The 27,271-nt window shown below is 41.5% G+C and overlaps 1 protein-coding gene across 1 annotated transcript in view; it reads right to left on the bottom strand.

Moving 5' to 3' along the window:
• The window catches only part of FBN2 (fibrillin 2), a 229,160-nt gene extending 209,957 nt beyond the window's left edge, over positions 1-19,203 (bottom strand). Inside the window, exons 1-5 of the mRNA XM_004008653.5 lie at positions 18,306-19,203; positions 17,398-17,480; positions 12,038-12,136; positions 8,837-8,932; positions 4,517-4,612 (exon numbers count right to left, since the gene is read on the bottom strand). Of these exons, the coding sequence (XP_004008702.2) occupies positions 4,517-4,612; positions 8,837-8,932; positions 12,038-12,136; positions 17,398-17,480; positions 18,306-18,559 (628 nt within the window). The 5' untranslated portion in view covers positions 18,560-19,203. The remainder of the gene's footprint in view (positions 1-4,516; positions 4,613-8,836; positions 8,933-12,037; positions 12,137-17,397; positions 17,481-18,305) is intronic.
• Positions 19,204-27,271: the final 8,068 nt, after the last annotated feature.

The following is a 27,271-nucleotide window of genomic DNA, read 5'->3' as shown; positions in this document are numbered from 1 at the left end:
CTCAAAGTACAACCCGAATCTTAAAAGTAACTAATTCTGAGAGAGATCATAAATAACTTATTTCTTATTTCTCCTTGTTTTATTTTCTAAATTATCTTATAATGAACACATGTCACCTTTAGATAAGAATGAGACCGTGGGAGGAATTTTTTCTAAAAATACCGCCTATACATTTCTTTAAAGCATCACGTCTACTGCATATTTAATTCCAAAGAGAATTCCACCTTTTTCACTATACTTAAATTCCAAGACCATGGAATAAACATTGATAAATTATTTCTGAACAAATTTGAGTCTGCTCTACAGAATCCCCAGAATTCTGGAAAACCCTAATTTGTCAATCTCCACTGCTGTTCTCAGAGAATCTAGATAAGGTCTGAGTGGGTTTAATAACAGTCACAATTACTTTACCAACTGAAACATGGGTGGATGACCAAAAATATACAGAATAATTCAAGAGGTTATAATTAGACCTCAAGGTGTCATCACACAATACTGGGTAGTAAGTTATAATTGACGCCTTTACGGAAGTCACCATCATCATATTCCTCCTGAATGAGGCAGTAAGAGATGCACTGTAGGCCTGTCGAATGTCCACTTAAACAGGAGCGTAATAATGAACAATCAGGACCCTGACAATGAAATACTGTTTCATGATGGAGGGAGGGAGGGAGCACCCTGTGACCAGAAGCATTAGAGAAGAAGTGGAGTTGACTCCTCCTGGACGTGCTTTTAGACACTGAATTCATATGTTAACTGGATGATTTTATGACAGTTACCCTGAAAGTAAAATCCATCCATTTTACATTTTCCATAAAGACATGAAAGTTTAGATTTTGTAAACTTAAACATTTGCAACTTGATCTCACTTTTTCTTCCAATGCAGATTAACAAAAGGAATTTTTCTTTAAAACGTCAAAAGCTTACAAAGTAAATTTCCAATCCTTCTCTTTAAGGCATCACTTACTGAAAGATGTACATTTTAAAGGAAATGTCACTAAGCATAAGGATATTTGAAATGTTACCAAACTTACACACTTTTCAAAAGGAGTTCATGTTTACATGCTAAAAAAAACAATTTGTAGCAGTGCTTTATACTATATCAGAGACCCATAATTTGAAAGGGTCTCTGATATATTTCTAACAGATGGTCCTTATATAAGCTTCAAGGAAAATTCAATTACAAAACATGATTTCAACAATCATTTAAGGTAAAGAAGCTGAAACAGGGACCTTGAGCAGGCCATATTTATTATCAAGTAATCACTGTTTTTTGTCTAGAAATCGTTCAGGTATATTCGTTTCTTGCCTGCCTGCCCCCTCCAAGTTTCTACTGACAAATGAAATACATTTTAAGCATTAAGAGGAAAAAACGCTGAGTCTTGATATATAATAATGATTCAATTTCTACATGTTCTCAGGTGTACATTAAGTTCAATATTTATCTTTTTTCAAATGCCATGTGTTTGAAGAGAGAAGGAAAAAGAATTAAGTATCTTCATTTGCCTTGGACACAGCTAAGCCGTCTGCATTTTATAATCAGCTTGAGACCACAAGAACTCTTTTTTGAATGCTAAGTATAAAAGGTCATTGTACGTATCAGCAAGAGTGAGGAGAAAACTCCAAAGAGGTTCAGCTTACACAGCATCAAGATTCAGGTTAAACACTACAATCATGCCAGTCATTAACACCACCCAGTCTCTATCTCCAGGCAGGAAACCAGTCTGCCAGAAGCCCAGATAACTGGAAAAACTGCCAGGTTTATCATACTACTGGATCCCAAGAGACCAATTTAAAGGGAAATTATGTGTTCTGCACTAAGAAGAAAAGTATCTTTAATTTTACAAAAGTCTTTTTTTTAGGAGAACAAAGAACGTATGTTTTTAAATTTAGTATTTGAAAAATAGGGCTTCCCAGGTGGCACTAGTGGTAAAGAACCCACCTACCAATGCAGGAGACATTAGAGATGTTGGTTTGATCCCTTGGCCAGGCAGATCCCCTGAAGAAGGGCATGGCGACCCACACCAGTATTCTTGCCTGGAGAATCTCATGGACAGAGGAGCCTGGCAGGCTGCAGTCCATAGGGTCACAAAGAGTCAGACACGACAGAAGCAACTTCACACACACGCAAATTGAAAAAGACAATATGAATCTTAAATGTGAACTGGGCACACAGGACTATTCACTAACCTCAACATAAGTAAGTTCTTCTTTTTGTAGCTATTCAGACAATGTTTCTTGAGAAAAACTATGAACTCCACTCTCAGTGGGATTAGCTGTCACACATTAAAAATTCAATTAAAAATATATTTTAAGAACATTAAAGTTCACAGTTGCAATCTAAGATTGGAAATTGCTAATTCCTTCTTTGGAAAAATGAAGTTTTAGAATTTTCATCTGAAGGTGAATACTTAAAAAGATTTTTAAGAAGCAAACCTACGCTAAAAAAGAAATACTTCAGGCCAATTCGTTACTTAATTTTGTAGTTCTTCTGAAAACATGCTACTGTACATGTAAAATATATTTTAATGTCTTTATTAAGTTTCCATAAATTTAGTAAGGACTAACAAACCCAATGAATGAATAACTGTTGCAGACAGAATAATGATGTAATGCCTGGAAGGCTCTTTGTCAAAAAAACTACCCAATTCCTGTGCCAATTAGGAATTGAATTTGAAATCTGCTTTAGGATGAAAGTACCGAAAAGTTTACATGATCTCCAGAAAAATGAACATGATCTCCACCAATTATAACTATGTTTGAAATTTTTAATTTTACTATTTTTCCATTCTATGGTGTTTAAATAAACATCATCTCAGAAATTTGTTTTATTCCATTCTCAACAACTTATCACTTTATGCTAACATTTCATAATTAATTTTTCTTCCCCAAATAAAAGCATCTGGTGAAGACATTTAAATTTCTCCTAAGTATAACTATAAACTCTGTCATCTGTGGAATGTACTTCGGTCCCAAGAAATCGCAATTACCCCAGAAATAATATAAATATCTTAATGTACATATACATACAAGTGTATGTTAAAAGGCTGCATACATCTTACTTTTCAAACTTTACCATATAATTCTAATTTCTCAGCTTCTTCTTGAGCTTTAACCTGAATGCCAGGATTAAGTTTTGTCAGTGTAATGGATATAATTTGAAAAACATAAGGTTTCTTTGCAACTCAAAGCCTCTGTACATACATAAACCATCACCACTATTTATCTGTAACATTTCAATGACATAACTTCATATACTCAAAGTTTCACAACAGAGAAAGCACTATACAACTTTAGATGCTATGACAAATCCTGGAAAAGTAAATTGAGCATATATGTAATTATGAAAGACTATGTAATACTGATTTTAGTTTAAGCTTATTTTACTTTTATGGTTCAGTGGTAAATAGCTGTTTATCACATTTTATAAAATTGATCTTCTTTGTAATGCCCTTTTGCAATATAGGAAAATTATTAATAGTTTACTTATTGCATCAACACTGGGGATTTTCAGTACTCTACAGGTCACAAGCTTTGCTGCTATTTAAATTATGATAAACTGGTTTCAAATGGGCTTGACCAACAGTTTACACAGATAAGGTGGACAAAGATGGAAACCTACCCAGCACCCATTCCTCTACCCCTTTTCTCCTGCCCACCACAACTTCCACTGGGTTGAGACCAAACTCCCCCTTTCAGGTGGCTTTCATCATCTCCTGCTCCAAACATATGTCCTGATAAGTTTACATGGAACATATTAATACCATTCCTCTTATCAGGGATTGGTTCAAAAACTCAAGATTAAGCCGATCAGCATATGAAATAACTCTGAAGGCTATTACTGGCCCATAGTTAGAGGAGAAGTTTTCTCTCCCTAGATGTGAACAAGAAAGCACGTTGCATTAGTTACAGCTGACAGTCATTTCACAACCATACAGAACTGGTGGGCAGGGCAAAACCGACGCACAAAGGAAAGCAGGGCCAAGAGAAGTAAAACAACCGAATGAAAGCCCTGATCACGTCCTACCCGAAGCCCACCGACTCTGGACATTTTGTTATGCAATGTAGTACATTTCCTTGTTGGTTAGGCTCTTCTATTTCAGGTTTTCACTGGTCTTGCAACCAAGAACATATTACATCTTTACATCTTTTTTTTTACAGAGGCAGTGCTCCCAACAGTGACTCCTAATTTGAATTAACTCCAAATTATTAGAATTTGCCATCCAGTCACTCACTCAAAATTACCCCACAGCCACAGCACCAGAGTCAGCCTTCTAAACTGAGGTTGCTCTGGTGGAAAAAACTGAGCTGTTTTAGCTGCTATTAGCTACATCACAAAATCTGACCATGCGGGTTACAGACATAATCAAAGAATGAAAATATTGTCTCATTAGAAGAAGTTTCATCGAGTAATAAAAATATTACACATATTGACAATAAGATAGACATGACTGATGTGACTTAGCAGCAGCAGCAGCAGACTGCTCCAAAGGGAGGTTCTCTTTTCTCTTCTTACCTCTTTCACACTGTGGACCAGTGAATCCATAAACACAGGCACAGCGGTTAGGTCCGATACAACGTCCACCATTCTGACATCCATTTTCACAGACAGCTGCACACAAACACAGCAAGAAGAAGCTCATTATACAGTAAAAGTCCAAGTATAATGTAGGAGTGTAGAAATGTAGTCAATAATGGATCTTACCTCTGAAACATGTCGAATCATGCATTTAAATACATATATTTCATTGTATATTGAGACTAAAACCTCCACAATTCACATAAATCACATTGTTATGCAATCATTTGGTAAGTTTTGTTTGTTTTTTTCCTATAAATCAGAATCACAAGAATTGGCTGACTCTGATCATACAGTCAGAATACAATGATTTAATCCTCTATTTCAGTTCTATGAACCCTACAATCTGTTTTCATAGGTAAAAGGTGATTAAAATATGAAAGAAGATTGAAGACTCTAGGGAACAGAGAGAGGGAGAAAACTCTCCACAGGGTATAATTTCACAGAAACAACTGTAAGTATGTGAATATTTTGATTTCTAAAGATATATTGCAAATGAGTAACACTTACCTAATGTAATTAATCAAAAGGAAAGGAATTTTCTTTAAATACTATCAAGGTGTAAGAGATGTAAATGAAAGTCACTGTCCCAGACATGCTCCCTCATTAAACACATGCTAGCCCTTAAGACATGAATGGGAATACACATCCATGACTGACCCTCAGGATCTATCCCTGGGGAGGCGGAAGGAGGGCTTCTCTCAGGGTTTTCCAAAATAGAGCTTTCAAATGCTTCTCCAGGGTGGAGAAGAGGGCTGAATAAGCCTGCAGCATGTCCTGAGAGAGCTCGCTCAGTACAGGTAAATACCAGGCTCACCTACACAGGTCAAACCAACAATGCCTCTCTTCTCACGAATTTTTTCTATTGGTGTGGAAAACACAGTTATTATTCATCAAAATTATGTTAACAGGTAACACGGCTTTCTGTTACTTGAAAGGAAATAATTTTTTTTAATGTTTAAATTTCTCAATTTTAACACAGCAAATATCAGCAGGTATAACTCATTGAAACAAAAGGTCCCTGGCATCTTCAGGAATTGAAGACAGTATCAAGAGCTTCTCTGAATAAGAAGGAGACAAGCCAATACAGCGATTGCTTCTATTCCTGCCTCACGTGAGAGAGCGTGCTTCCAGCAGAGTGACTACAGGGAGGGTGTCTGTGTATTCCTTCATTTGCTATAAGATTTGATATACTGCAGATTCTCAAAATCTCCTGCAATATGTCAGAATCTTACAGCCTTCTTCCCACTTTTTTTGGCAGGTGGAACAACACGGTGAATAGATCAAGGAGTTCTGCTGTGTTCAGCACATCTCAATCACATCATCTTTCAATTCTCAGCTTCCCTGCCTGTATAGTAGAGCTAATAGTTTGAAGATAAAATAAAATGGTATAAAAAACAAAATGCACAGTGGCTATGCATTAAGGTGTTCTACAATCTTAATTCCCCTTCCTTTTTATACTGAAAGGGATCTGTATGGAAAACATAACTTGCTCTATAGCAACTGAAGTTTACACTGCAGAGCAACAGCCAAAGAGGAGAAGCAGACGATACAGATAAAAGGGGACCAAAGGGGGATAAAAGAAGCAATTTCCTTCTTTTGAATGAATTATGATGAAAGTTACTTTATAAAGTAATGTTTTGGTAACAAAACAAGACAGAAACAAATGTTCCGCTCAACTGGAGTTGAAAATAAACTTGTATAAGCCTAAATTTCCACCATGGAAAGAATGCTGACCACACAGGAAGAGAAGAAAAGTACTTACACCTAGTATGGGACAAAGCAAAAGGCAGGGGAGAAAAAGAAGACTAGGGGAAGAAGTACGAACTGCCTCCCGTGATCTGAGGAAAAGGGAGAAGCAAGCCCTATTTCAAGATGGTCACACTATGAAACAGAACCCTGATCATGACTACTGAAGCTTGAATATTATTATTCAATGAATATTTAATGAGTACCCACTCTGTGCTTGGGGATAGAACCCTGATCATGACTGCTAGTTTGAATATTTTTATTCAGTAAATATTTTACTGAGCACCTACTCTGTGCTCAGAAATATGACCAGTGCCTGTTTTTATCAGACAGACTCCTGTACCACTCAACATAGGTACAAACAGTGTGACCTAAGTCAAATCTGAAATTATCATTACTTACTACTACACAGACACATCGGATATAAAAAAGATGCTAAACCAGACTTGTTGTTCAGTCTCAGTCATGTTCAACTTTTCGTGACCCCGTGAACTGTGGCACACCAGGCTTCCCTGTCCTTCACTATCTCCTGGAGTTTGCTCAAATTCATGTCCACTGAGTCAGCGATGCCATCCAACCATCTATTCCTGTCGCCCCCTTCTCCTCCTGCTCTCAATCTTTCCCAGAATCTGGGTCAAAATGTTAAAAAAAGAAAGAAAAGTCTGTTGTTTGCACACGAGACAATATAAATCTCTACTCCTGGTGCTCCCTTCTTCCTTTGTCTTCCAGGCTATCATGCTCTCCCAATTTCCCTCCTGTCTCCCTACCTACTCTTTCTCACTCTTTGCTGGTTTCTCCTTCCTCGTCTCCACCTCAAAATGCTGGGCAACAATCAGGGTTCCAGCTTCAGCCCACTTCTCCTCTCTACTTGCACCAACTTCCTACTGAAGGCCCACAATGAAAATGTTAGCCGTATCAAAATTAAATCTATATGCTCCCAAACTCGTATGTCTATCTTCCTAAGGGCTGAGCTCATAGATCTTTTCACTTAGAAGTCTAACAGACTTCTTCATCAAATCCAAAACAAAAACTCTTGACACCCCATGCTCTGAGCCCCACCCGACCCCCATCCCACCTACTCCCCACTCAGTCTTTTGTGTATCAGAAAATGGCATCACCATCCAGCCCAGAGCTCAACTCAAGTCTTCTAGTCATCATTATGGTTCTCTGCCTTTCCTTTTAGTCTCATGCATCACATCCATTCCATCAGTACACACCTCCTTCCATATATTCCACCTTCAATGAAAGCTCAATCTAAGCAAAAATCACATCTACAGCATCATATACCAGATGGAGAAGGAAATGGCACCCCACTCCAGTGTTCTTGCCTGGAGAATCCCATGGACGGAGAAGCCTGGTAGGCTGCAGTCCATGGAGTCGCTAAGAGTTGGACATGAATGAGCAACTTCACTTTCACTTTTTACTTTCATGCATTGGAGAAGGAAATGGCAACCCACTCCAGGGTTCTTGCCTGGAGAATCCCAGGGACGGGGGAGCCTGGTGGGCTGCCGTCTATGGGGCTGCACAGAGTCAGACTGAAGCGACTTAGCAGCAGCAGCTACCAGAATCAATAGTCTAGCCCCCAACTGGCCCTTTTATTTTTTTTCTTGCCCTTTCTACAATCCAGTTTCAATACAGCAGCCAAAGTGGCTTTTTAAAATGTTAATCAGGCCATCTCACTCTACTGCTTAAACTGTACCAATAGCATCACATAATATTTAGAGTACTGTCCAAATTTCTTTCTTTGGTTTATAAGGCCTGACTGACACCTCTGTCTCTGAATTCATGTATTTATTGAAAAATCATTTCATAGCCCTTTACTGTGGTATTACAAGAGATTTGAGTAATAAAATATAATTCAGCAAAGGACAATTTATAAGCTTGGCTCTCCAGCTTTAAATTTAGGATATCCTAAAGAGAGAGAGAGATCACAGCAAACATTACCATTTTTTCAGAAAGGCATCCATGTTTTATGGAACTAGATAAATGAAAATCAACTAAATATCTAATTGTAATATATGTCAAATTTGATAAAGTCCTAGTGGTACTCAACAACATCAATAAAACAAAAATTTTTTAAGGGCTGGAAAAAATGATCTATTCAGCTGTAAGGTATGTCTTTTCTACATGAAACTATTTTTTAAAGGATCACACACTTTGCTGCTAAGTCACGTCAGTCGTGTCCAACTCTGTGCAACCCCATAGACGGCAGCCCGCCAGGCTTACCCGTCCCTAGGATTCTCCAGGCAAGAACACTGGAGTGGGTTGCCATTTCCTTCTCCAATGCATGAAAGTAAAAAGTGAAAGTGAAGTCGATTAGTTGTGTCCGACTCTTCGCGACCCCATGGACTGCAGCCTACCAGGCTCCTCCGTCCATGGATTTTCCAGGCAAGAGGTACTGGAGTGGAGTGTCATTAATCATTTACAAGACCTTAATTATGACTCGGTATGAAATACCCACTCAATCAAATTATTTGAATAAATCGAGTTTATTCTAATGTTGCTTACGTTGTCCACAGTAAGTTCCAATATATCCCTTCTGGCACTGGCAATGGTCATCTGCACAGGTCCCACCATTCATGCACCTAACGCTGCACTGCTGAACTGCAAAGAACAAAAAACATAAAATTATCAATCACCAAAACTACAGTATCTGTGAGAGTTATAAAACTATAATAAATGCCCAATTAATGACAAGTGTACTCTACAGAAGTAAATGTTATGACCCAAGCATACATTTATTTATTTGTAAGTACACAGATGAGCATATCTGTGACAACATGTTATTTAGTATGTATTTAAAATCTATTACACTTTTAATGTTAAAGAAAGAAAATCTAAGGTGACTAGAAGTGTAAGTTCTAGGATGCAGGAGGCACTCAAGTACCCATTCAGAATGCCGTGGCTGAGTGCCAGGCACTGCCATCCATCCAGTGCTTAAACAATTGCTTCTCTTTCTCTCAAGTCAAGTCTTTTAACAAGGTCTGTAGGTTCCACTGTAAAATATATGTCAAATCCTTCTCCTTTCTGTTGCCACTGATATTGTGTGGTTCAGCTACCCTCATCTCTTACTTGGATTGTTGCAGTCACCTCCTGATGAGTTCCCTAGCTTCTACTCTTGCCCTTTTCAAATTCCTTCTCTGCAAAGCAACTACAGTCATCTTGTAATAATACAAATAGCACTGCTTCCCTGTCTTATTTAACCCTTTCAATGTCGCATTTGGGATATAACGCAAATCCTTCCATGACCGAGGCGGCCATGTATTGTCTATCTGGATTTGCCTGCTTCTCTAAGATCTTCTCTTCCCAACCTGCCTCTTTGTCATCGCATGAACCTTTTAGTTTCTCAAGTGGAGGAAAGATGTTTTGATTTGCTACTTCCTCTCCCTGTGAAGATCCCTCCCTGGTTCATCCTAGTCCCTCCAAACTCAGCTTCAATGTCCCGCCGCATCAGCACGATCTTGTCTATCCCTTGTGTCTATGTTCTTCCTTGGTTCCAGGCTGTTCTTCACAGCCAAGTTTCCTCCCAAGAACTAACCACAATCTAGAATGACACTGTGGTGTTGGTTTACTTGTGTTTTGTCTGTCTCTCTACAGGAATGTAAGCTCCGTGACAGTGAATACCATGCCCATCGGGATAGCAAGGCATTGAGTTCAGTGCTACTTGCTGGGACCATGGCAACTGTGGAAGAAACGGACTGTTTGTTGTCAGCCACGGATCAAGAGTCTCATGCCATAGATCTGGATGCTACTACTCGTTCAAGTGGAGATGTCCAGTAGGAAATGGGGCACGTGAATATGAAGCCCAGTGGACGCATCTACTTTAGAGATAATCATTATGGGTTAGCAACATATTGGTTACTGCTTGCCCAGTCACTCAGTCGTGTACGACTCTTTGTGACCCTGTGGACAGAGGACCTGCCAGGCTCCTCTGTCCATGAGGATTCTCCAGGCAAGAATACTGGAGTGGGCTGGCATTTCCTTCTGCAGGTATCTTCCTCACCCAAGGGTCGAACCCAAGTCTCTTGCATCTCCTGCACCGGTAGGTGGATTACCACTGCACCACCTGGGAAGGCCCATACTGGTAGTATGAAGACATATATGTAAATGAGTTCATCTAGGGAGGACAGAACTTTGGGGAATACTTAACTGTGACTGTAAGGCTAATAAAGGGGATACAGAAAGGACACTAAGAAAAAATGATCAAGCAAAGGAGTGTTGGGAGCCATTACTTTCATATAAGAGAAGGGAAAAGAGAGTATTTCAAGAAGATAGTGATTAACGGTGCTAAATGTTTTGTGAAATTGGAGCACCATGAGGACTGGAGAGGAGAAAGAAGTTTCTGGTGGAAAAGCAGCCAGTATTACTCAAGGCCAAATGATTCAGGGATTCTCCTATTAAATTGTATACCACAAACTGAAGGTCAACCAAGGATTCTTCAGCTGTCCTACTAGAGGAATTAAAAAACTGAACTGTAAAAACGTTTCTCCAGGACTGGTGTTTTGCTGAGGGTGCATTTGAGAAAACTAAGAGAACTAACAGCGAAGATACGGGGAATGGTATCTTCTAGGCAGTCAGAGGGAAGGACAGGAAAGTAGTGGAGGAAACAAGTATTCAGGGTGGTCAAGAAAGTCTTGAGGAATTCTACATAATGGGTTGTGAAAGGTTTAGACAATTACATGATATTTTGAAAGAAAATGAAGCTAGAGCATTAATCAGAAGTTGCATCATGAGACAATGACATCCGTTGTATGAATCTTGAATCTTATATTCCTCAATCAGACAGATTATCTATTACTTTTACTTAAGAAAAATTTATAGAAAGAATTGTTAAAAATATAACAACTTCATATTGTTTGAGGCAGATAAAGATTTATTAATTACTGAGCAATTACATAAATAATAACTGCTTCTACTTGGCTATAAAACATTACCTTAAATACCGTCCTAAAAGATTAATTTTGGACCTTAAAGACCCAACAATTCCTCCTTAGGTCATGTAAAGCACAATTTTAGTCCACTGTTACAGAGATCTCACAGAGCTATTGTCTGTGTAAAGCAAAATAAGTTAATGTTATGTCAAACACCTGGTCAGTACACAATGAGTATTTGCTATCATCTCAGTGCTCTTCTCTTTCCCCTTTAGTTAACCCACAAAATAGTATATGAGGCACAGGAGTTAAGCAAAGGCAATAAATAAAGCTGAGGATTTGAGTCTACAGACTTGGGCATCAGAATCCCTGGATTCAAATCTATTTTACTTTGGGTGAGTTAACACTTATGTGTGCCTCAATCTCCTTCTCTGACAATAGGGTAATAATAGTATCTCATTGTATTCATGTGAGGCTTAATTAAATACAATGATATAGTCAAACACTTAGTACCTATAACAAGTACCGGTAAAAAACACAGTAAATTCCAGCTATTACAAAGAATTACTTCTCACTAAATCCAGGCTCTTTTACTCAGTAGACGCATATCTTCTGGACCAGTAAGAAATCATTTTTCTTCATCACCACCCCAGTAGCCCCTAGTTGTTGGTGGGAACAGCTAAGCCACCAAAGATTTTTACTCCAAAGATTAGTACTGACCTAGTTAGCACAGAAAATAATCATGGGTCCACAGCCTCACTGAAAAGGACATTTACCATTTATTCAAATGATAATTTACAGATAATGCAGTAAATAGAGTCACATATGAAAAACGTACTTGATTTTGATCCACAGGTTGGTGATATTTGGCCGCTGGAACAAGTACACATGTTAGGACGTGAACAAAATCCATCTCCGCAACTATTTCTACAAATTGCTGTGGAAAGCACAACAGGGAAGTGTGTGAACAATAAGGTAATAAACCACTGACTACAAACCAAGGAAGCGATAGTCAAAAACAATAAAGCTGAAAAACTAAGATATAAAAATGCGTGCTATATATAATGCCTAATTGCAGATATGCAATAAAAGTACCTATTGTAGACAAGTGAATGAGTCTCTTAAGTACCCTTATGATAAAGTGCACATAAATGAAACTATTTTAATTTCCATAATCTTAATTGTTCAACTCTTTATCAGTATGGGTCATCTTTTCCATTCAAGGCAGAGGCTTATATTCAGAATTCACCATGAGAAGACAGTCTTGATCCTAGGAAGTGAGGAGAGTTGAGGAAACCCAGAGGTCCTGTGTACCCTCAGAAAGCACAGCCCACTATGTAAAGGACCTTCACAGGAGACAGAAAAAGTGAAATTGGCTGAGCTGGAGACTCTGCACTCTAACGACTTGGCCAAGCCCCAGGGGTTCCATACACATTCCTTCCCGGCTGGTATCTGACCTGCCCCATCATCAATCTTTGTTCCCCTTAATAATTCTCTTTCTCCTTCCTCTAGCCCTTCTTCTCCTGTATTACCTCCACAACCTAGCCTATTCCTGCTGCTCAGAAAAGCTGCTAAGACATTTTGATGAAGGGAGACTCAAAGCCTCCTGCAGCTGTGACCTCGAAGGTATGAGGGTCATCAGAGCAAAGAATGTTAGGCTCACTGACACAGCACATACCACAGATCCTCAAAATCAGTAACCTTCAAATGGGAAGTCTCTCCCATACAGAGTCAGTTTCATTTAGGAGCTGATTTATCACTATGCCCACAACTGAATTCTCTCTCTGCAAAGCATTAGGCAAGTGTTTTAATGCTCCATTAATGCTCCATGAGTGGATGGATGAAGACAGGAAGAGGAGAGTATGGGAATGTCCTGAAACTAGCTATACATATGTATGTAAATGTGTGTACCTATCTTCTGCTAGTGAGGAGTCTCACAATTTTCCAAGAGATATGAGACCCCCTCAGTACATAAAGGGTGTGTTATATAGAAGTAAACTAACTCAATAATTGTTTTGCTTCTCCAAATTGCCTTTGACACCCACATAATACAGCCTGCATCTCCATTAGTACAATGAGGATGTCACAGATCACAGTGTGTAAAAGTAAAAAACGATTTTAGGCATGAACATGGCTCCTGCCATGGAGTTGACTACTCTTAAAATGTACTGGACTTTTTGATCACCATTAACTTTCCAAAGACAAAAGCTTATTAAAATAACTGTTTTATCTCAAAGCCCCCTCATTCTCAGCAAGGAGAGATTTAGTTTTGTTGTTGTTCAGTTGCTAAGTTGTGTCCGACTCTTTGCGATGCCATGGACTACAGCATGCCAGTCTTCCCTATCCTTCACCATCTCTCAGAGTTTGCTCAAAAGACATTTAGTTTAGGCTTAGGTTATATGCCAAGTGCCCCTTCCCGGGTCCTAAACCCAAAGAAGGTCTGATGGACTGGAGATTGGTCATCTTCAGACAGATCCCCATCATGGCCGCAGGTCTACCCTCTACATCTGTGAACCCGTGAAAAGCTGAATGCTAGGCTCTTTCTCTTCACACTCATATCAAACTATAGTATATCTCATCTAAGTATTTGTCCCTACCACAATTGGGGGAAAAAATGAGCCCCAGAAATACCAGAGAGGGATGTAGAGAGGACCTGGGTGTTGGGATTTCAGTGATGTTGGGAAGAAGACTCAAGTCGAAAGTGGATAGTAAATGAATGGTACTATGCAACAGGTCTAAGGTTGAGCTCCTGCTCTGCCACTGACCCACTGCAAACCTGCAGAAAACCCACAGCTTCTCTGGGTTTAGTGCGCTCATTGGTAAAATAAAACAAAGAGATTATACTGGAATGTTCTGGTGTCTCTTCAGGTCTCAAATGGCATGGTTCTGGGCCAACCCCTTCCCACTGTTTTTCCACTGATCAACATGCTCTTCCTAGCATAATTTCACAACAACAACAACGAAAAATGAATAAGCAAACTTTTCCATTGCTTCATGTCCTAACAAGAGTTTTTTTTTTTTAAAAAATGGAAATTAAGTCAATGTCATTGTTTTGGAATCAAATATTTGGAAGTTTGGAAGTACTTCAGTGATTTCCACAGGCCATAATTAAGAACAATAACAACAAAACACCGACTCAACTCAAAATGCATTAGGTTTCCAGTAGTTTGAGAAATATACTTTTCTCTTAATATCTTCTCATGAAGCCTGGTCAAGACCAACCAGAATAAAATTCTAGGAGCTGATCATTTTAATATTTTTCTATACAGAAAAAATGTTGATGTACAAATATATGAGGAAATTAATCTTTGGTCCTCCTTTTCTATTTGTGTTTTACTTATTCTCTTTTTGTAAGTCCCGTCAGAGCTTTTTTACTGCTAAATGGTGGAAAGTCAATAAATATAATAAATAAAGTCATGGAATGAAAATTCTTTTTTTTAACTGAAGTCTAATTGATTACCAATATTATACTAGTTTCAGGCGTATAGCACAGTGGTTCAGTATTTTTGCAGATTATACTCCATTATCCATTATGTCATTACAAGATAATGACTAAGATTCCCTTTGCTGTATCCTTGTTTTTTATTTCACACATAATAGTCTGTATGTGCTAATCCCATACACTTAATTTGCCCCTTCCCCTCATGTCCCCTTTGTAACCACTGTGCTATATGTGCGTGCATGCTCATTGCCCAGCTCTGCAACCCTATGGACTATAGCCTGCCAGGCTCTGCTGTTCATGGGATTTTACAGGCAAGAATATTGGAGTGGGTTGCCATTTCCTACTTCAGGGGATCTTCCCTATCCAGGGATCGAACCTGCATCTCCTGCACTGCAGGCAGATTTTTTCACCACTGAGTTACCAGGGAAGCCAACCATGCTTTCTGTATCTGTAAGTCTGTTTTTATTTTGCACATACATTTATTTGCATTATTTTTTCTATTCCACATAGAAGTGATATAATACAGTATTTGTCTTTTTATGTCTGACATTTCACAAAGCGTAATGTTCTGTAGGCCCATTCACATTGCTGCAAATGGCAGAATTTCGTGGAATGAAAATTCCTAATTTTGACTGTTTTCAATTCTGTTATTATCTCTATATACTTTAGTTTTCAATATGAAAATAATTGAACTACTGAATTCAATGCAAAATATTATGCTAAAATTTAGATGAGACCCACCCAAGAGATTATAAGTGCATTACATTCTCCCTCTCTTTTGCACACCGTTTTAGTCTTGGGTATTTGAATCACCATTTAAATGTGTTAATAAATACTTCTGTAGATATCTCTTGACATAAGTACTATAAATGTTTCTTGGAGATATAAAGATCATTTCAAAGTTACGTTTTTAAAGAGTTATGGTACTTGTACATTCCAATGTATTTCATAAGCATCCAAATACCATAAGTTGCAGAAATGAGGGCTACAATATTCACTGTTACTTTGAGATTTCCAAAGCTGATCTTCTGAACAGTTAGAGGGCACAATGTTACTCAAAGACCAAAAGTATTTAAAGCTGACACTCAGAGGAATATATATATACACACATACATATTTTTTTCCTACTGCAAATATTCTAGAAGGCTCTGTTCTCTGGAATTCCCATTCCACACTGATCCAATAAAATCTGACTTTACAGATTTTCAACACGTACCATAAACCAATCCTTTCTCCTCGGCTGCTCTCCAACTCAATAATGGCAGCCACATTCATTACATTCAGTGAGTCAGACTTTCCGCAGTGCCTAAGTCACTCCCAGCTAGCATGGCAGGTGTGTGGTGAGTGACGTTAGCTGTTTCAGGATTCTAGGAGCCACATAAGTTTAAAGCAGGCACAGTAACGCCCTACTGATCTGAAAAAGTAAAAGCACCCTCCACAAATGCTTCCCATATATGACTTCTGTGCTGGAGGGAAAAGAATCCAATACCCTCCCATTCCTTTTAATAAAAGGAAAGGCTTATAATCAGAGGGTTTATTTAATATATTTATGAATCACTCTAAAGAACACAGTTGTGACTTCCTATTTTTGCCTCATTACTGGATATTGTGAGACTTTTAGGGTAGAAAAAATAAGAAGCTAATATTCACAACACTTAAGATGTCATGCCTTCTAAAAAAAACTGCACAGAAATAACATTAAGGGTCTATCTGAACCCACAAAACCAATAACTATAGAGTCAGAGATGCCACTACATCCTTATTATCCCTTGGTTAGTGTGGCTTGCCCTTTTTCTCTGTTCATATGGCATCATTATCTTCTCCCTGGAAAACACTGAGGTCAATCTAAAGTCAAGATTGGCTCTAAATAAACGTGCTGTCTACCATACCTGGCTCTCCTCCCAACAAGACAAATATGGCTGTGCTACATAAATACACAAGAAAAGGCCAGTCCCACTTTAACTCACAATTTCACAGGCATGTGAAGTAAGACATCCCATAGTCCACCACAGTGAAGCTGCTAACTAATCACTTCTCCAATTAAAACACGGAGAACTGGTCACACACTTTGGAAACGGAATAAAATAATCAAAACGTCAAAGGTGAGATACGCAAATCTTCTGAAGTTCTAAGGCTCACACTTTGGAAAGCTACTGTACTTTATGAGATCTGGGGTCTGGAAATCCTAAATGTAACTGTCTTAAAAGTCAAGCTATGTGGAAGAGTTCTCTCTTCTGTTAAGCTGGGTCAACGCCAAATCTCTGAGAGGGCTCCTTTCCTATCTATGTTATGTGGCTGCTGAGATGAAACCAGAGATAATAAAGTGGTTTTGTACCAAGGCCTAAGAAAGCCTTATCTTCAGAAGGTCTAAACCTCCTGCAGAGTCAAAAGGCAGATCGTTTACAAAATCACCTTGTGGTCTTATATGAGAACTTTCAGGAAAAAGTGGTTTGGGGTTATCTGGGGAATTGCTGTGCTCTCCCTTGAGTTTGTATTAATAGACATAGAAAGATAAAACTTTCAAGTTATCTCTGAAACCTTTATCATTATTGCCCTTCAACATCTAGAAGTGAAGTCTAAACTGATGCAAACCGGCTGCTTCTTCCCCACCATTCAAATGGGGTCACCCCTAATCATTACTAGTGGCCGCCGGATTAGAAACGCAACTGTGTGTCCAAACCGCAGAATGCAAAAGGTCCGCCCTGGGATAGGGCCGAGCGGGCAGCCCCGAGCTGCGATCCCAGCCTAGCACTCACGGACAATGCACTGGTTTCCTCCGGGGAGCGTCTTCCATCCGGGGCAGCAGTAGGAGTGAAACCTGGATCCGCACACGTTGGGCCTGCGAGAGACAAGTGAAGTCACACACACTTAGAGAGGCATGTCGTAATACATTAGAGGTTTTCCTAAGCTTTCAGGACGACCAAAACTACACGTCAAACTCCTGGGGCTTGGGGCTCAGACGTGGAAGTAAATGGGCTAGACACTGAAATAGGGAAGGATCAGAAACGTCTAAACACTGCCTTTCATCTACCCTCTGTTGCTGCTCTTTAAAAAGAGCGAAAAGAAACAGGGAAACATATAATTTGCTACCATTCTAGCCTCCGGATGTAGAGAACAAAGGGAACACTCCGTTTCAAAAATCCTTGTCCCCGTCCCCAAATCCATCCCTCCTTGATCCGACTGTTACTTTGGCCCCGACGTGTCAAGGATGGCGTGTCAGAAGGTGGAGCGCTGGGCCTGATGATTAGATGGAGCTGTAAGTAAGCCCCGCACACGTCCTCAAACAAAAGGCTCGGAGCTGCGCCCCCGACGGTGGGGAGCAGGCAGGCTCTACCGGCCCCCGCGCGGCGCGGGGCGGACTTAGGCGCGCCTTCCGCCAGACATTCGGGACTTGTTCCCGCACAGCTGGCTCCGCAGGCGATCCTCACCCAGAGGCCTCCAACTCACCCGCAGACAAACCCCCGAGGGAGGGCTTTTTTTTTTTTTTTTTTTTTTTTTTGCCGGCAGGAGGAAGAGGAGGAGGTGCTTCTTGGGCTCTTTGGGGTCTACTGGTGGAAGGGGGCCCCGGCTCTAGCCACAGAACTAGGTTCTGGGAGGGAGTGGGATGGAAAGCTGCCAAGCCGAGGTTCTCCTCCACCCGCCCCCGCTTCGCCTGTCCACCTACCCTCGGAGCACGTCCTGTTGTCCTCGCCTGCGGACACGGCTAGCCGCCGCGACGCCCTCCTCCCGGTACTCGGGCACCGCGAACCCGCCTTCAGAGCCCGCCGCTGCGGGCCGGACCTGTTGCGGTGGCGGCTGGGGCCGGGGCGCCTTGGGCTGCGGGGGCTGGGGCTGGCCGGCCGTGCACTGCGCCCAAAGCGCCACGCAGCCCAGCCACACGAAGTAGGGCTGGGGACACAGCCGCCGCCGTCTCCCCATCGCGCGCGCTACGGGCGCGCGGACCTTGGTCCGCTGAGAGGGAGCGCTCAAAGACAAAATCTGCGCGGCCCGAAAAAAGTCAGGTCTAACAAGCCCTTCGTCGGCCCCGGAGACTCGCGTTGTGTTCGGGCTCCCTGCTCTAGCGGGAGCCCGGGACCCAGCGCCGGCCCCCTGGCTGCCAGCGGGGTGCGAGTTCTAGCGCAGCGGGCGGCGAGGCGCGGCGGCAGAGCGGCCGGCAGCCCCGCGCGGTCCACGTTGCATCCCCCGGGCCGCTGCCCCGAGCGACTCCAGGACCGCCAGCGGGTGGGGGCGGGAAATTACAAAAGTAACCCGAGCAGCCGCGGCGTAAAGTTACAAAGAAAGAGGACCTCAAAAGGAAAAAAAAAGGCCTGAACGCAGCGACTCTGCGGATTCCCGTGCGCTCCGGGCACAGATCTTGGAAGCTGCAAAAGTCACCAGAAAGAAGCCGGAAAGCAAACAAAAGTCGCCCCCCTAAACAAGAGGAAGGTCCTCTCGGGGCTCTCCCGGAGTCCCCCGGGACAGCGACGCGCCGGCGGCGGCTAAAGAGCCGGGCGGAGGTGCGCGGGGCCGGGGCGAGCCGCCGGTGTGAGGGAGGGCAGGAGACTGGACGCCGGGGAAGATGCAGCGGGCGAGGGCGCGGCGCGGGGGTTTTGAGGCCCGGCAGGGCGCTGGGCGGGCCGGCGGGCGGCGGCTGTCAGTGGGGGCTGGAGCGCCGCCGTCCACACGTGGGGCGCAGCCCTGACCGAGGGGCTGGCGCAGAGTGGGCGGAGACAGAGTAAGGGGGCGACCGGGTGGGGAGGAACAAGGGGAGCCAGGGGCTGGGGGAGGGGAAGAGGAAGGAAGGGGGAAGGGAGGGGAGAGGACTGAGATTGGGGAGAGGGAGTGGGGGGCGAGCCGGAGAGGCAGGTCAGGGTTTGGAAAAGGGGCTTGGAAAGGGGGCTTGGAGAGACTGGCGAGCTTGGGTGCGAGAGGAAATGAGCGGGGGATGGGGGCGAGGTTAGGGCGAGGAGAGAAGTGGGAAAGGGGAGGGAGGGCTGGGGGGCCCGGGAGGAGGGGGCGAGGCGCTAGTCGGCTTTGCTTCCCGTCCCCCTCAATTGGCCGCTAGCTCTGTTTTGACTGCCTGTACAAAGCGAGCAGACGACGGGGGAGGGGGCGGTTAGGGACCGGATTTGGGAAAGAAGGCTGCAGCCCCTTCCCTCCTCCTCCGCCCTCGCCGGGCCACGGACCAGGGACGAGGGTCTCTAAATGCGCCTGGCTTGGCTAGACCCGCAGCTGAACTTCCCCGCCGGGCAGAGGCCACTAGCTTGAGGATGAGAACGGCTTCTCCTTTAGGGACCCGGACCCAGGCCCGGAGTTGAAGGAGTCTCAGTCAAGCAGGAATAGACTCGCGCGGGAGTTGGCTGCAACCTCAATCCGAGGAGGAGGCCGAGCTCTCCCCATCGCCCTCCTACCCCCACCTCCCCACCGGGAGCGGCGTCAGTCTGCGGAACCCGCAGAGGGGCTGGGCGTTTCCGGATTGAAAGGCGCCCTCCGCCTCCAAGAGGGAGCTCGAGCTGCCGCGGGGGACCTCGCAGCTTGCAGGCGCCGCGGTCCTGGGGAGTCCGTGCCGGGGGGCGGGGGGGGGGTGTGCTCCGGGTTGAGCCCTGCCAGGACTCTGCGTGAGTTTGCAGCCAGAGACAAGTTAGAGCCCCTGAAATGTGTTTAGGAGGAACAGGCATGGTGGGTAAATGAGTCTTGGGGCATATCCCTGGTTCCCGGTTTGGACTCTTGATTAATGATTAAACTCTAACAATTGATGCATCCAGACTGGCTGGTCACTTGCCCTCTGGACCTGTAGACCTGCCTCTATGCTCACCCGATTTTGGGGTCTTCCTTTGTGTCTCTGCTTTCATGATATTTATGTGACGCTCCAGTCGTCTGTCAGCATTTCATAATTAAAAATCAAACATCCCTGAAAACTGGGACTGGCCCTCCAAGTATGGTTTAGGAAACAGTACGAGAGAGCAAAGTCTGGATTAGTCAGGCCTAGAGAAACTTACTTTAAAGATTTTTGTATCTAAAAAAAATTTTTTTTCTGGCCCAAATTGCCCAGATGTACTATTTGGCAGCCAAAATTCTCTGAGAATTGGCATAACCCCTTCCTTTTCCCCCCCAATATAGTCAGGCAAAGAGTTTTAAGGTAGTATCCCTTCTTACAGTGTTCTCATAAGGCATAAGAAAAAGTAGATGCAACACCAATCTATTCAAATCAAAAGAACTTAAAGACAGCAATAGAGGATTGATGATGCGCTGTCCTTCAAACAAATTCATTTTAACTAAAAGAACTAAATAAAGTATCTCTTGGGTTATAGCAGTTTTAATCATACTTCCTAAACATTGAACCATGTTAAATGGGTTTCTACTTAACACTTACATAGTTCTGTGGTTTATTTGTGTCTATCATATCATCCAAATGTTCTAAAATTGCATATGCATTTATCCTTAGACTTGCCAATTCCAGATTTAGAAATGTATTTAAAAGATAAACGTGCAAAAAATGAAATGCCTGCTCATTGAAACACTATTTATAATGGCAAAAGATTAGAAATACAAAGTTTCCATCCATAAACAACTGGTTGAATATAGTTTAATCTATTCAGTAGAATACTATACAGCTGTAAAAAAATAAATGAGGATCACTCTAAACGCCTATGAGTGACCCCTAGAATATACAATCCAACAAAAAACAAAAGTGCAGATTGACTAGGCAAAGCAATTGAGACAGAAATAATAATAAAGGTTACCAAGGACTGAGGTGGGAGAAGGGAATGAAGAATCATTATTCAATAGGTACAGAATTTCCATTTAAGATGATGACAATGTTCTGAAAGTTAATAATGTGATAATGATTGCACAACATTGTGAATGTACTTAATGCCACTGAATTGTATACTTAAATATGGCTAAAATAAGTTTCATATGTATATTTTACTACAATAAAAATGTTTAATGTCAGGTGCAGGGTATTGCATACTGTTTGCTACCGTTTTGAGGTACACATGTGCATGTGTGTATGTGTGCATTTTTTTATAAACTTGAAGTAAACACCAAATCTAACAAAATTAATTATCTCAGAGAAGGAAGAGGATATGAAAGATTAAATAATGGTGGAACCTAGATCTTTCCAATATGCCTTGTTTTATAGTTCTAAATTTGGAGCCATGTATATATTTTATTAGTGGCATAATGTAATTCTCCACAAAAATGGGGAGAATACTTATTTAAAGTTACATTTAAACACAATGTTTGAACTGTACATCTTCAGTAAGATATAACCTAAGGATGAAATGAGCACAAAGAAGTTTGAAATTCTATTTCATAATGGTAATATGAGAGAGAGAGATTGAAAGGGGGAAGCGAGAAAGAGGGAGAAAGATATTAGAAAGCATGTTTTCAGCAAAAGAGAAAAGAGATTAAATATAAAAGTAAAAACACTAGGTTAAATTTAGTTAAAATGCCAGTGTATATAATCAGAACTTACCTTTATTATTCAAAAATATGCATTTCCTAGTCCCATGCATTGAAAGACCGGTAGTGACAACCTAATAACAATAAACACCTATTGTGCCCAGATCATGGTCCCTAAGTACCATTTCCCAGTAAAAGGAATGAAGGTTTCTTGAGTAGGTGGCTGATTTCAGGTCTGGGGCAAGAACCATGTAAAATGAATCTGGACTATCTATTGTGTCATATCTGAAAGCAAGGAAATTACAAAAAATTTAGGGTGATGTTGAAAGGAAACTGGACCTAACTTGAAAAAGATTCCACTGACCAAAGGTGGGAAGACCTGAACATCAAAAAGAAAAATTACTGCAAAGGACTGAAACATGTAAGATGTATAAATGCTCAAGAATTACAAATGATACTTCAAACAAAGGTTAACTGGTCACTTTGGAGATTGTTAGAGAACAGCTTATTCTTGAAACATTGATTGATAAAATAATCAAGCACTGATTCTGCCTTTGCTGTATAGTCTAAGAGAGAATTTCTTTTAAAAAAATTATAGTTGTAAACATAGGCATGATAGAATTTTTAAAAAATCACAACTTTGCAAACTTTAATGAAATAATAATCCAGGCAACAGTTATTAATGTTTGCTAAAACTGTTAAGTCAGGGTTCTCAACTACAGGCCATTCTCTCTGGGATACATTTGACAATATCTGGAGACTTTTTTTTATTGTTTCATATACCAATAAGATGGTGTGTACGGGCCAAGAGTGTTGAGAGTACCAGTTCAGTTCAGTTCAGTTGCTCAGTCGTGTCCTACTCTTTGCGACACCATGAATTGCAGCATGCCAGGCCTCCCTGTCCATCACCATCTCCTGAAGTTCACTCAAACTCATGTCCATCGAGTCAGTGATGTCATCCAGCCATCTCATCCTCGGTCATCCCCTTCTCCTCCTGCCCCCGATCCCTCCCAGCATGAGTCTTTCCCAATGATTCAACACTCTGCATGAGATGGCCAAAGTAGTGGAGTTTCAGCTTCAGCATCATTCCTTCCAAAGAAATCCCAGGGCTGATCTCCTTCAGAATGGACTGGTTGGATCTCCTTGCAGTCCAAGGGACTCTCAAGAGTCTTCTCCAACACCACAGTTCAAAAGCATCAATTCTTCGGCGCTCAGCTTTCTTCACAGTCCAACTCTCACATCCATACATGACCCCTGGAAAAACCATAGCCTCAGGGAGCCCACTAAATATCCTATAGTTTATAGGACAGTCCCTGATAACAAAGTATTCTCTGGTCCAAAATAGCAATTTATTTGAGAACCCTTGCATTAGGTGAAGTCAGTGGGGAACTTCTTAATGAGTAATTCAAGCTATTACCCCCCAGAACCTACTGATTATTGCCAACTTTTGAAAATTATGATAATCAGATATTATGTGTCTGCTTAAGTGGTACAACCGGAGGCACACAGAACTGCCTATGGGATATATTTGTAAAAAACAATTGAACCTAAATGTAATCATAACTTTATGTTTAACTACCAGTTTCTAGGCTTCCCTTGTGGCTCAGCTGGTAAAGAATCTGCCTGCAATGTGGGAGACCTGAGGTCAATATCTGTGTTTGAAAGATGCTCTGGAGAAAGGAAAGGCTAGCCACTCCAGTGTTCTGGCCTAGAGAACTCCATGGACTGTAGAGGCCATGGGATCTAGGCAAAGAGTTGAACACGACTAAGCGACTTTTACTTTCACTTTCACCAGTTTCTAAGAACTATGGAGGATATAGTAAAACACATTAAATGATACCTCAAGAATGTAGTCAACCAGGTCTAGAATGTAGGGAATACCACAGAACCAATTTTTTTTTTTTTTTCAAATAAATGACATGAGTAGAGAAAAGGGAGGGAAACTCTTTTGATTCAACAATTGCACCTTATCTGGGTTAGTTATTTGAACACAGGTGTAAATGAGATTTTGAGGTAATCTGCAGAGGTCTGGGTGAAAGTTGATTATTAACTAGTATATTTTCAATTATTTTTAACTATAGGAAGTGTGAAAATGATATCATGGCTATATTTTTAAATAATGTTTTCTAATACTGACTATATTCTTTATGGGTGAAATGATATGATGCCTGGGGTTTGACTTAAATACTACAGGAAAAAGATGAAGTAGTTCAACTTTTTTCTATTCCTTTTGCTAAGTATACTTAGCTGAACATACTAGATATTATGTATAGAAAAAAGAATAAGAGGACTCTGAATGGTGTAGAGAAAATGGCAGACCTGCCAGGGACCTGAGTCACAACATAGAAATGAGTGTCCCTTGAGGTTTGTTTTTTGTTTTGTTTTGTTTTGCTTCATACATTTGTGGACTGAGTGCCAGAATAGGTAGCAACCTGGAAATACCAACTGGCACAGACTCCACAAAAGCCTCCAAAAAACCCTGCAGTCTTTAACCAAAGGACAGGAAAGGGGCATACTAGCCAACAGAAAACTTGTAGATGATAACTGCTTTCTATAAGAAGCCAACATCACAGAAAAAAAATGCAGTCACCCTCAACCAGCAAAGGCCAAGTGAAGACGTTAACTTCATCCTTGCCAGGCTGTAACAAGGTGTCCCTCCTCAGAGTAAGAGAGAAGGTATCGGAGAAGTGTCAGAGAAGAGGAAAGAGGGTCAGAGAAGGCCAGGTAATGGACCACTGCATCCCCGTGGAGCCATGCCCAGAGTGCCAGGGGAGAACCTGGACTTGCATTGCCACCTAACAGTAGTGAAGTGCCCCTTCTGCTGGGATGATATGAGAGGAGTCCTAGCAGACAGTTAGGACTCCTATCATATCCCATCCCCATGGGAAGCTAAGGGAAGCTACATGGGGTGCAATAATGAAGCATGTCTCTCCCTCCCAGCCAGGGTGGTATAGCTGAAATTTAGTGGGAAGCTAGTACTCCCATCTCTGCTCAACAGTGACAAAATGCTCCTCACACTTCAATTGTGTAAACAGAGGCAGAATGTGAACTTTTACTGTCATCTAGTAGCAACGAGGCAACACCCTTCTCTCTTCACCCCCAAACCCATGCAGTATCAGAAGAGGCTGCTAAGACATGACTTACATAGGATCCAAAGTCTCATAACACCCAATACACCCAGGATTTGTGAGAAAATTATTCATACCAAGAACCAGGAAAATCTCAGAGAGAAAAGAAAAGTAATACTCACCAACACTGAGATGATGCAGGTGTTAGAATTATTGAACCAGGCCTTTAAAGCAGACATGATAAAAGTATTTCAAAGAGTATCTGTGAATATACTTGAACAAAAGAAAAAGAAAAGAAAGAAAGCCTCAGCAAAGTAATAGAAGATATAATCAAGAAATAACTGGAAATTTTAGAAGTAAAAAATACAGCAATTAAAATTTTAAAGCTTGATACATTTGACAGAAAAATGGAGAGGACAGAAGAAAGAATCAAGGAACTTGAAGATGGAATAAAAGAAATTACCCAAACTGAACAAAAAGAGAAACCAGACTGAAGAAATCAGAGTTGCAGGGACATGTGAGACTATAACAAAAATATTTAACATTTACTTAATCAGAATCTCAAAGAGAAGGAGTGCTGCTAAAAAAAAAAAAACTACTCGAAGAAAAAATGACTAAATATTTGCCAAATTTAGCAGAAGACATCAGAGAAGGCGATGGCTCCCCACTCCAGTACTCTTGCCCAGAAAATCCCATGGACGGAGGAGCCTAGAGGGCTGCAGTCCACGGGGTCGCTAAGAGTCGGACACAACTGAGCAACTTCCCTTTCACTTTTCACTTTCACACATTGGAGAAGGAGGTGGCGACCCACTCCAGTGTTCTTGCCTGGGGAATCCCAGGGATGGGGGAGCCTGGTGAGCTGCTGTCTATGGGGACATGACTGAAGTGACTTAGCAGCAGCAGTAGCAGCAGCAGCAGCAGAAGGCATAAACGTACAGATTCAAGAGACTGAGTGAATCTCAAACACTATAAACCCAAAGGAATTCACATTGAAATTCCTCATAGACAAACCTATGAAAATTAAAGACCAAGCAGCAAGAGAAATGACATCATACTCAGAGAAGAAAACAATTGAAACAACGGCAGATTACTCATTGGAAACCATGGAGGCAAGAAGGAAGTGGCACACTTTTCTCAAGTGCTGAAAAAAAGTTGCCAGTGCTGAATTCTATACCCAGTGACAGTATTTTTCAGAAAGGAAAGGGGAATCAAGATGTCAGATGAAGGAAACAAAAAGGAGTTCTCTCCAGCAGGGAGAGGATGTCCCCTCTTACCATTCCTGCTCAGGATTGTACTGGAATAAGATAAGAGAAGGCAATGAAAGCTATATAAATAGGGAAGGGAGAAATAAAACTGTCCTTAGTTGCAGATGATATAATTGTCTATCTAGAAGATTCCAAAGAATCAACAAAAAATCCCTGGAACTAACACATAATTATAGTTTGCAGGATACAAGGTCAATATAGACAAACTGACTTGCTTTCCTATATATCAATAAACTACTGGCAAAAAATTAGATATACATATAACAAAATATGTATAAGATCTATACATGTGAGGGAAACTACACAATTCTGAAGAAGGAAGGTCTATATAAATGGAGAGATATTATTTGTTTAGGGATAAAAATAATCAATATTGTTCAGTTCAGTTCAGTTCAGTTCAGTCGCTCAGTGGTGTCCAACTCTTTGTGACCCCATGAATTGCAGCACGCCAGGCCTCCCTGTCCATCACCAACTCCCGGAGTTCACTCAAACTCATGTCCATCGAGTCGGTGATGCCATCCAGCCATCTCATCCTCTGTCGTCTCCTCCTGCCCCCAATCCCTCCCAGCATCAGAGTCTTTTCCAGTGAGTCAACTCTTCACATGAGGTGGCCAAAGCACTGGAGTTTCAGCTTTAGCATCATTCCTTCCAAAGAAATCTCATGGCTGATCTCCTTTAGAATGGACTGGTTGGATCTCCTTGCAGTCCAAGGGACTCTCAAGAGTCTTCTCCAACACTGCAGTTCTTAAGCATCAATTCTTTGGTGCTCAGCTTTCTTCATAGTCCAACTCTCACATCCATACATGACCACTGGAAAAACCATAGCCTTGACTAGATGGACATTTGTTGGCAAAGTAATGTCTCTGCTTTTGAATGTGCTATCTAGGTTGGTCATAACTTTCCTTCCAAGG

This window comes from Ovis aries, chromosome 5, assembly GCF_016772045.2.
Source record: "Ovis aries strain OAR_USU_Benz2616 breed Rambouillet chromosome 5, ARS-UI_Ramb_v3.0, whole genome shotgun sequence".
Classification (NCBI taxonomy): domain Eukaryota; kingdom Metazoa; phylum Chordata; class Mammalia; order Artiodactyla; family Bovidae; genus Ovis; species Ovis aries.
The sequence above is the reverse complement of the archived record's forward strand: the minus strand, read 5'-3'. Positions and strand labels throughout refer to the sequence as shown.